We start from the raw sequence: 12131 nt of genomic DNA on the forward strand, positions 1-12131 counted from the left end.
CCACACCTTGCTTTAAAACAAGGTTAATAATCTACTATTTTCACAAAAGATGCATCTCTAAGGAAATTAAAGTAAATCTAATTCTATTTTAAAACTAGAAAATTGTTTGTTCAATGAATCTTTTTTGTGTCTTCCCACTAAAGGTGAAAATAAGACAAGGATGCCTTAAAACTATACTGGTCATACTAACCAACATGGCTAAATAAGAGAAAGATATTAGAGGTATAAAAATTGGAAAGAATGAGGTAAAACATATTATTTGCAAATAATATGACTGTATGCATGGAAAACCCAAGATATTAAATGAAAAACTATAATCAATAAGATAATTCAGTAAGGTAACTGTATATAAAATTAATACGAAGAATTAATAGCTTTCTTATATACCAACAACTACCAGTTAGAAAACATAATGGAAGAAAATATGCAATTTACAATAGCAGAAAAAGAGAAAATATTTAGCAATGAACTGAGCAAGAAATGTATAAGATTCATAAGAAGAAAAGTTTAAAACACTTCTGAAGTTCAAAAAGGAAGATTGGAACAAATGGAAAGGCATTCCATGTCCCTGGATAATAGGATTCAACACTAAAAAAGTCAATTCTCAACAATTTAGTTACAAATTTGATACAATAAAAATAGAAATAACACGAATTTCTTTTTAAACTGGACAAGGTGACTCTAATGTTTATATGGAAAAATAAACAAGCAAGAACATTGAGAAAAATTCTGAAGAAAAAAAGACCAATGAGGGGACACTAGTACTGGCAGATATAAAAATATAGCATAAGATGTCAATAATTAAAATAGTTTGGTTCTGATATTTGAATAACCAGACCATTGGAAGAGTATGAAAAGTTGAGAAACAGGTCCATATATTCATGTGAATTTGGTATATAATGAAAGTGGCATTGCAAATCCGTGGGGAAAATTATATTGGGACACACTTGTGAGGACATCTGGAAAAAAAAGTGGAACTTACATCACAAACCATACCAGGATGAATTGAAATCAATAAAATATTCACATGAAAAAAGTGAAACTATTAATATACTGGAAAAAACATGGGAGAATTATTTTATACTCTTACAGTGGGGAAGGCATTTAATATTCAAAACACAAATGCCACAAAAGACCTCTGATAAACACACACACACACACACACACACAAATATACACATATACATGCACACACCCAGCGAAGACAAATGACAAACTGGTGGGAAATAATTGTAACTCACAACACAGAGAAAGGGCAATCTCCCTAAAATATAAATAGCTCAGTGAAATATGAAAACACCAACAATCCAGTAGAAAAATGGGAAAATGGTATAAACAGACAGTTCACAGAAATGAAAAGATGCTCAATCTTATTTTTAATAAGAGAAATGCAAACTAAAAGTACATTGAGAGGCCATTTTTCATCTAACAGATTGGCAAGAATCCAAGTTTCATAATAGGATTGGGTGAAGCTATAGGGAAATTGATCTTGTACATTGCTGAACAAAGATAAATCATACAACTTCTTGGGTGGCAATTTGGCGATATCCACAAAAATATATAAATACATGTATGCTCTGATCCAGCAAAACCACTTCTAGTAATCTTAGAGATAATCCTTTATTGGGGAAAGAAAATCTATTTAAATTGTACATCTTAGCAGCACTGTTTGTGGTAGCAAAAAATTGAAAACCACCTAAATGATCATCAATAGGGAACTGGCTTAATGAGTTATGGTTTATACACACAATATAATACAATGCAGTTATAAAAAATGAGGAGGTTCCGTGTATACTGATATGGGATATCTACAATGTATATCAAGTGAAAAACAAAGGTCAAACCATGCGCTGGATACCATTTTATAAACAAAGGGAGGTAAAAGTGTGTATGTGTGTACATGCATGTATATATTTGTATCTGCACGCATATTCATAAAAAATTCTTGGGCATATTCACAAGAAAATAACATAAGTGGATACTCATTAGGAATATGTAGAACTCAGTGGCTAATGGACACAGTGGAAAGGAGATTTTTTTCATTTTATACCCTTTTTATGTTAATTTATTTTGAACAAAATGAATATATTATCTATTGAAAATCAATTAAATTTTATTTTTAAGAATAAAGAAATCCTTTGGAAATCTTTATATATACACTCCTATATATATTTGTTTTATATATATTTACTTTCATATATGAGTATACAGATTAAAGAATAATCCTACAAAATTTTTGAATTGGTATGTATGTTAACACATACACATGTGCCCAAATACCCAATCACATAAAAAGTATAAATTCAGCTATGTTGGGGAGCATGAAGTCATACTGGAGACAGAAGCACAAAGTGCTTCTAATTCAAAATCCCCAAAGTTTAGAAAGCAGTCAAACCTCCTCCTTTTATGGATATAGAAATGCAATCACAGCAAAAGACTGGATTGCTTTCTAAATTTAAACTGCATACAACCACACCTTTAAAAATTATCATACTATTGTACAACAGTCCCAGTTAATGCTAAACTATTTCAAAAACTCTGATGTAGTTAGCTGTTTTTTTTTTTTTTTTTTTTTTTTTTTGTGGTACACGGGCCTCTCACTGTTGTGGCCTCTCCCATTGTGGAGCACAGGCTCCGGGCGCGCAGGCCCAGCGGCCATGGCCCACAGGCCCAGCCGCTCCGCGGCACGCAGGATCCTCCCAGGCCTGAGCACGAACCCGTGTCCCCCGCATCGGCAGGCGGACCCTCAACCACTGCGCCACCAGGGAAGCCCAGTTAGCTCTTTTTAATCTGACCTAAATCTTTATTAGACCTGCCACCTCTCAGTGAGCGTAGTGTGCAAGAAACTCAGCCCCAAATCCCAGGTAAACTCAGATACAAGAAATGTAACTTTATTTTTCTATGGTTCAACTTAATTTCTATTTCAAAGCACCCATTTCACTAAGATGGTTGAAATTTAACCTCAGTTAATTGGACTTCCCACCTCATTTTCACAAGCCTGTGCCTAAGCTATGGAGGGCTTAAGTAGTTCTAAGATGTTGAGGGGTGGGACAGTCTAGTCCAAGCTGGAATCCATTGAGATGTCCCATGCCAGCAGTCTACACGGACTGCTGCTGAGTTAGTGCTCAATTCTACCCACTTGACTCTTTCAGATCTTTCTGCTATTTCTGGGTGCACAAGAAACATTCTGCTGTTTTGCACCTCATTGGACATAGGAAATTCTATTGTATGGCCCATCTACTTAAATTTTATGCAGTCATTTAGAGTCTTGCCTTTTCCTCAGTGTAAAGTTCTACTCAGGAAATTTAGCACACATCCCTTCTGCTCTTGAATCTAATAAAACTTCCTTGGTGTACTGCCACCTCCTCAGAGATCATGCTCAAGCCTATTCCCACCATCTATGCTATGGTATAGTTAAGTGTTAAAAAGTATTTGTGCATTTAAATTAATTTTCCCCCTTTACTCAGAGGACTACTTGATGAGTATCCATTTGATTTCCTTAATGATCTAATGACACGATGTACCACTATTCCATGAAATAAAATTAGGAAAAAAGGGTTTCTAAACCACTATTATTTTCCAGGAAAATGAACAGAACTGGCCCTTTCATATATCACTTCATCAGTCAAAGAGCCATTAAAAAAAAACAAAACAGAAGCTTTTCCCAATCTTAAAATTCACGATTATCTCTTCACATCCTATATCTTAACATGCATATAAGATGCTATCCTTGCTCGTGGTATAGGAGAAACTGCCCACACAGCAGTCAATGGGGAAGAGTATTCCCAACTGACAGGATAACAGCACCTTTGCATCTATGAGCTTGGGTACAGGAGAGGGAGAGTGTAAGGATATATCGTCTCCTTCTTTCTCTCCCACAGAATAGCCTGTGTGACTTCCACCTCACCAAATTCATTGATACACCTGTCTCAGATAGCTGCCGCCACTGTAAATTTGACAAACTGGTAGACATGTCTCTCACCACCCAACCCCATCTATTCCTGGCCTGGTAATGTTTGGAGCTTATGGTTACACTCACTCCTCCAGGCATGCCTGATTGTCCTGCTTGGAATAATTTTGATCATGACCATGATCCATTGGAGCCTCAGATTAATTACCTATTTTTTGACATAACTCCTCAAAGCCCGACCCATTCAGGTCCATGTTGGAGTAACCTATGCTTTTCATTTGGGTCCTGAAAAATCAAGAAATGGAATCGAGGAGTCTGGCTCCTGGCTAAAGACTCATGTGTGATTTTTCAGGCCCAACCATATGATAAGCCTCATAGAGAAAAGCTGCCCATCCCACACCAGAATTAGTGCACAGCCAATGCATGTCAGTCTCTAAAGGGAATTGTAGTAAAGGAGTCAATCCCCCTGGCTGGTCATGCTCTTATGCATATCTGCACTGAAAGGCCTCTTTATATGGAACCTTGGTGAAGACGTCTTCATTGAGAGAGGGGGAACCTTGAGGACATTTTTTCTGTACTCTGACTCAGTAGTTCTCCACTCCTAGCCCTTCCTCCTCCCTTCTTTCATCCCGCTGTCAGGTATAATAAAAAACAGCAGTTTTTTGCTCCAAGCTCCCTGAGCAGTGAAACAATTCCCCCGTGTCTGTGCTGATCCATTTCACCCTCACTGGCACTGTTCCTTGAGGAATAAAGGAAGAGTGGGGGAGTCCACAATTTCTCTGGTTTATGTTTTGCTTATACACACTGTCACAGTAAGTGACTAAAGGCTTGGCTGTTACTTTCATTTTGGCTTGTTGTCTTAATCAGTACTCTGACACCTGGCAGTTAAGCTCTCTCTAGCTCAGCTGAGCTCCTGACAGGACTTAATTTTTGTTAAGGATCCCAATGACTACACACAATTGACAGCTTCCAAAAGCATTTGAATACAGCAGTAATATTCAGCTTTTTTTAAAAAAAACAACAATAATGAAGTATAGATTCTTGGCCATTCTATTGTTTTATTTAAATATTAGTTTCTGGCTATAATTCAATAACTTTTTAATTGATTTGACACGTGTCCCACATTAAGATGGCTTAATTCCTTTGGTATTACTTGTTGGTAACTTGGCACATACCTTTTGTCCCCGAGGCCCTGGCGGCCCTTCTGGACCTGGAAATCCAGGCAAACCTGGATGGCCTTCCAAACCTGGAAATCCTCTCTCCCCCTGCAATTGAACAAGAATGAAAGATAAAGTCATTTGTGAATTTTCAAGCACAAACACGGTTGAGATTCAAAAACATCAAATGACTATCTAGAGAAGACTAAATTAATTTAATTATGCTAAGTTCAGAGTATCCACTAACATGGAGAAACCTGTAAGATATGAGTGGAAAAATACAAACCACTCTGAATTTATATCGTATTTGGTAATGTAATCTCTTGCTTTCTCGTAAAAGTAAAAAGCTTATCAGAAATGAAGTTTAAATATACTGACATCAAGAATTTAACAGGGAAGATGGCAATAAATATAGGAAACCAGGAATGAAGGGGTTACATGAAATAAGTATGGTTCAGGGATGAAGAAGTGTAAAAGGAAAACATCAGAGAAGATTTCAGGTTTTCTGTGGAGTACAGAGTTGCAGGATTATTCAGAATGGAAATTCATTTGCTGATTAGTGATGAGTTAGCTAGAAAAAGGCTCTACAACATCAAAATTTTTATATTTTTCTCTGATTGTAAAATCAATACAAAAAGGAATAAATGTTTGTTGTAGAGGAAAAGAAAAAACCACCAGCAATTGTGACTCAAGTCCCAGTTCTGCCCACAGCACTTATCAACACCAGCACAGGAGGGCTGTCTACCTACTAGTGAGGGTCTACATCTTATCAGCATCTATCAGGAAAGGCTGCCTGATGTGCATATCTATACAACCAGATAGGTGGGTGTTGCAGGGCGACCATGTATACTAATATACCATTAGATAGACACATTAGGGTTAGTTAACTTGCGTCAATTATATTAAGAGTGTGAACCCTAACATCTCTAGGGGATCCAGTAACAGAAAGCAAATTCACCACTATTAAGTTTAAGAACCCTAAGGGCTCACAGCTCCATGGCATGTGCTTCCAACTGCAGTGCTGCAAGCAGTTCCTCTACTTTCCTAAGGCTTGAAGGTGGAGTCTCTGGCCAGAGGCTCTGGACCTTGTTCTGGGAACCCTCTTCTCCCCAGATCCTATCCACAGTGACAGCCTAGACAGCACCTGAGAAAGAGAAAGCATCCATATCTACAAGGCAACTGACTAATGGGCCATTAGAAGCACTTACCCTTGGAGGTTAAGGTACAACAGACTTTCATTCATAACCCCAGTATGTGTGTGTATCTGTGTGTGTCTGTGTGTGTGTGGCAACAGGGGGTAAATACTAAGTTTAGCCTAGATAGCTTAGATGATCTTGTATTGAATAACGTCTTATGTTGAAACACCCTACAATAAATATAAGCACCTTGAAAAGGCTACTTCTGGTCAGTTTTCACTTATTACTTCAAAGCCAATGAAGCAAATGTTAGCCAGTTAAGGGTAGGCCTAAACATTCCTGTAGCTTTGACAATAATTATTACTGACATATTACAGCATTTTCTCTCTATTTTCTATAAATATATCTCTTTATTGTTTTAATTGCTCATAGAATTATGATAATTTAGTATCCATCAATCTCAATGCTATTATTTTGAAGGAAATAGAACAAGAGAAGAAAAATAAAAGATTCAAAAATTTTAGAGCTGGATTGGCTCAAATAATTACATAGCCCATACTGGCAAAGCGGGTAGTAGAAATCTGACCACAAGTGCCAGTCAGAAAGGAAGCTAGAAGGAAAAAAACAATCTAGTTCCAGTAGATTTCCATAAGTGGAAAACACAGCTACGTTTTGGGATCTCCGCTAGTATTTAGAGCATATCTCTGCCAAAACTTGAGGAAAATGCTTGAAGAGAGCTATATTTTCTCAGAAGCAAAACTGCTACCCAGGCTATAGATACGAGAGGAATACACTAGAAACTGAAAGTAGAGAGTGCTAAAAAGCTTAACTGTGTTGGTATTAATAAAAACCATATACCTATACCAGATACTTGTCCTGAAATCTCACACTATAGTCAAACGATGTTGTAGTCCTATGTAGCTGACAGAGCAATATTATACCACGGAAGATAGAAGGGCAATTACTGGAAAGTAGCAAAAAGAATTGCAATAGCAATCCCCAGCCTTTGAAAGGTAGAAAGTTTCCTGCAGTAGAAACTATAGAAGGCTTCCATGAGGAGAGGGTGCCAGGAGGGTCCTCTACCTAATTCCTAATACAGATGGTAGGGAAGGCTGACATTTGTTATGTGCCTACCCTTTGCTACTGGTTGTCAGGCAATTATTTAATCCTTACAGCTACCTAGATTTTACTGTAATTTTCTAACACTCACTAACATAGAAAATGGTGTAGTACATCTGTTTCTGAAGGTCAAACTTTAAAAACAAACCTGGTTTATGCTGCCTGCCCATATTTGAATTAAAAATCAGTCTTATTTTTCTTTATGGAATAATATTCTTCTCCCCCTGCCTGTCGTTTAAATATTGGTATTACTCTAGAGGCCCTTTTTTGACCCTTTTTCACTCTTTCCCTGGGAAATCTCAAACATCAACACATTTTGCCCTAAAAACTGGGCTCACAGGGCCAGCTATCATAAACATCTCCACTTGAATATCACACAGATGTTAAAAAAAAAAGAAAAAAAGAAACAGGCTGGGACCTGGGACCCTTTGCTGTAGTGCTGCAATGCTTGCACCTGGACACACCTCTCCTCCAGCAACAAAACACAAAGAAACTATATGGGACTAAAAATAACTGCATGCATGTGCAGTTGGGGCAAATTCTGGACCCAAAAAGTTACAAAAGATCAAAAAACCCAACTGCCACTTTTGAAGAGCCTGGAGCAAAAACAGGGTGTCAGGAGCAAAAGCAGGGTACTGAGCATGCCCCCTGCACACACCACCAGAGGGGTGGGCAAAACACCTAAGCCACCCCTCTGGCCCGATCCCTGGATGCACCCCTACCCCTGCTGCAGCAGGGGTCCCAGTAAAGCCTTGCCTTAAAAAAAAAAATCCATGATGGATTTTGGTAAATGCTTTCTTTGCATCTGCTGAGATAGTTACCTGGTAGGCTTATTTATGTTTAAAATTTGTATTTAGGGGGCTTCCCTGGTGGCGCAGTGGTTGAGAGTCCGCCTGCTGATGCGGGGGACACGGGTTCGTGTCCTGGTCCAGTAAGATCCCATGTGCCGCGGAGCGGCTGGGCCCGTGAGCCATGGCCGCTGAGCCTGTGCGTCCGGAGCCTGTCCTCCGCAACAGGAGAGGCCACCACAGTGAGAGGCCCATGAGAGGACCATGAGAGGCCCACGTACCGCAAAAATAAATAAATAAATAAAATTGTATTTAGTCTTTTAATATGGTGAATTATAATTTTGGTTTTCAAATGTCAAACCAACCATGCATTCCTTGCATAAACCCCACTTTGTAAGAACACATTATCCACTTTATATGCCATTGGATCTGATTTGCTAAAATTCTGTTCTTCATTTCTGCATCTATGTTAATGAGCTATAGTTTAATGATTTTTAAAATTTTATCTTTGTCTGGTTTGGGTATTAGGTCATATTTGTTTCATAAAATTAGCTGGACATCAGCCCTAATGCTTCCATTTTCTAAGTTTATGCAAGATTGATATTGTCTCTTACATAAATGTTTCACATAATTCATCAGTGAAAACTTCTGGACTGGAATTTTTATGTGTGTGTGGGAAGAGTTTGATAATTCAATTTCCTTAGTAGATATAGGGCTAGTCATATTTTGCTTCATTTAGTTACTTAGTTAGTTTTAGGTAATGTGTATTTCTCAAGTTATCTGTCCATCTTTCTTCAGTGTTCTTCATTCTGCTGTTAAAAGGCCACCTGGTAAATTGTTCTTTCTTATATTTTGCTTTTCAAATCTACATTTCCCTCCTTTTTATTTCACAATTTCCAGTGCTCTGTTGCGATTCTCTATCTGTTCACTCATTATTAGCAGAGTTCCCTTTAAATCAACAAATATATTTATCCTACCTGCTTTAAATCTTTGTCTAAAAATTCTAACATCTGTGTTATTTCAGAGTTAGTTTTCATTGATTGGTCTTTTTCTTGACCATGGGTCAATTTTACTTGTTACTTCACATGTCTAGTAAGTTTTAATTGCATAGTGGACATTGTAGTTAATATGTACACATACTGGATTCTTTTATATTGTCTAAAAAGTATTGAACTTTTGTTTTAGGAAATAGCTACCTCAGCTGAACTAACACTTAAAATTCTGTTTTCCTTTCAAGGGACAGCAGTTAAGTCTATGTTCACTTATTGCAGGCTTCCAGCTGTTCCTTCCTGCTGGGTTGCATAAATCTTCCCCTATACATATAAAGTCCAGGGTCCAACCAAGTATTTGGGTTGCATTTACAAGCAGATTTTTGGTCTCTCCATTCTGTGACTCCCTCCATTCCAGCATATCTCCCATCATTTTCCAGCCATTCTGGCATCCTCAATTCTGTCCTTGACTTCTCAAGCCACTGAGACTTTGTTTTTCTGTCTGGGTTCTTGCCATCCTTTGCCCTGCAGACTGAAGTGCCCACCCAGGAGAAAAGGCACATAAGTGCAAACTTGCCCACTGTACTTCCCTTCTTTAAAAGACTCCTCCTCTCTACTTTTTTCCTACTTTGGCCACTCTCCTGTACTATTAAATAGTTGTTATATTTTGTCCAGAGTGTTTACTTCTTATCTTAAGGAGAGTTAATCTGATAAAAGTCATTCCGCTAATATCAGAAATGAATCCCTCTTGGTCTTTTTACTGCTACAGAAAGCAGCTTTACTATAAAACTATTCCCCTCAAGCTAATGTTATTCAAATAAGCGTTCTGTATAACACTCTTCAATTATTATTAATAGGTGTTTCGTTAGAAGGAAGGAAAGTGGGTTAAATTGTTAAATAGAGCTTGGAAATACAGCACTGCAAAACAAACAAATAGGTTTCTTTACTCCAGGACTTTTAAACATCTTTAGTATGCTAGTGTAACTTCTATATGCCTGAATGGAATATGCTCTTGAGATATTATCCCAAACTTTTTCATATATCATTAGTAATATTCAATAATTCATTCAAAAATATTCACTGAGCCCCAAAGAGTGAAGACTAGGATACGATCACCTTCCTCCTAGTACAATTCCTTTTTGGCCACAATTCACTATTCCTTTTTAATCTTCTGTTTTCAATGTCAGTCACTGATTCATAGTGGCTAGGTTTATGCTATTTAATCATCACCAATACTTACTTTGTAATCATCATATCTATATAATAGGGATGCTGCTGTGGGAAAAGTGAGATGAAAAGAGATAGACCAATCGTTAACTTAAATGGATTAGATAAAAATACATGAAACACATGAAATTGTATGGTAACTAGCACAGATTAGTCGCCTGATAAATGTTTGGTTCCTTAAGAGTTTTGCATTATTTTGCCTACTAAGTCATTGACTGCAAAAAGATTCATCAGAGGTTGGCAGACTACAGCTCTCAGGCCAAATTCAGTCAGATCCCTGTTTTGTATAGTACAAGAGCCAACAATTTTTTACACTATTAAAGGGCTACTTTTAAAAAAGGAGAAAAATATGTGACAGAGACCTTATGAGCCTCACAAAGGCTAAATTATTTACCATATGGATTTTTACAGAAAGTGTTAGCTGATCTCTGAGATATAGTCTAATCCTTAAAGCAATCTAAAATAAGCAGTACAGTAAAATTCATTTTATCTAATTAGATGCTGAGGTACAAGCCCTGTTTTTTTTAAAAAAATATTAAAATCACGATTTTATTGGTTTTTTAAGGCTCATCTCATATCTTACCTTTTCTCCTTTTATACCACTACAGTCACACTTTGATCCTGGAGAACACCCATAGCAAGCCTATAAGGAAGAGAAAAAGGGAGGAAAATCATTAAATATGAACCTGAAAAACAGACTCTGACTTATAGCTCAAATGAATTCAACAATCCAAACTTGTAAAACAACTACCAGAAAAACATCTGAAAGGATATATACAAGATTGCAAACAATGGTTACCTCTGGGGAATCTTTCATCTTTTATTGTATATATTTCTGTTTGAACTTTTCAAAATGAGCAAATACTTATAATTTTAAAGTGAAAAATGTCTTTTTAAAAATGAAAAAGAAATCCATACTACTTCCCTGTAATATGATTTTCAGCTCGAAGGAACTCATTTTCTCTCCTAACATCACTTGTAAGAAATTACCTCTCAATCTATATTAGCAAAGACCTTGGCAACTAGCCAAAGATGCCTGCCACTTAAAGTCCCTTGCTCTTCTGCATTCATGAGCATGAAATACATACTGTCTTTTACCACCTTTCTTTTCTTTGCTTCCACTATTTCATCACTAGTAGCTCAGTCTCTAATAGCTCCAAGCTTTACCACAAAAGTTGTTCCCACAGCCTAGGTGTCCTAAATAGCCACTCGTAACAACTTCATTCACTCATATGAGGAATTGAGGTACTAGAGCCAGAAAAATATACTCCTCCAAAATAAGAACCTGTAGGACAAGAAGACAATAGATGATGTCTGCCATCCAGAACTATCCTTTACTCTGGCATGAAGCTGAACTGCTTAGAAAAACAAATAGTAATTAGTTTAACATATGTAGATAGCTCAGCATTTATGTACAATAAGGGGTTATGCTTCTCATCAAATAAGAGAAATTTTTATGTGATGTAAATACCAAATAATGTTTATCAATGTTCAGCCATGGGAGACTATGAATTAAAATGTACCTTAGCCTCCTTCCCAACATTCCACGCTGTTCTTTACTCCAATCACTACAAGAGTACCTTCCTCAATCCTTAACAAACTACTAACCTTGTCCTTCTGGTTAGAAATCCTAACCCACTCAGCTGCAACTCGAAGTCACCCTCATACTGAAACTCCTTTTCCTGATTATAACAGCAAACTACAGTGGCTTGATGTTGGGGGAAATCTCTCATGCACATTGCAAAAGACTGTTCCAATAAAAGATGTGAACTTGACATTTCTAATTGAAACTGTTATATAGCCAC

The 12131-nt window shown here is 37.2% G+C and overlaps 1 protein-coding gene across 1 annotated transcript in view; it reads right to left on the bottom strand.

Annotated features, from left to right (window-relative positions):
* Positions 1–12131, bottom strand: part of COL4A5 (collagen type IV alpha 5 chain) — a 237607-nt gene that overhangs the window by 119474 nt on the left and 106002 nt on the right. The window contains exons 2-3 of the mRNA XM_081223198.1: positions 10910–10969; positions 5086–5175 (exon numbers count right to left, since the gene is read on the bottom strand). Of these exons, the coding sequence (XP_081079324.1) occupies positions 5086–5175; positions 10910–10969 (150 nt within the window). The remainder of the gene's footprint in view (positions 1–5085; positions 5176–10909; positions 10970–12131) is intronic.

Source organism: Mesoplodon bidens (assembly GCF_964165515.1).
Source record: "Mesoplodon bidens genome assembly, chromosome: X".
Lineage (NCBI taxonomy): Eukaryota > Metazoa > Chordata > Mammalia > Artiodactyla > Ziphiidae > Mesoplodon > Mesoplodon bidens.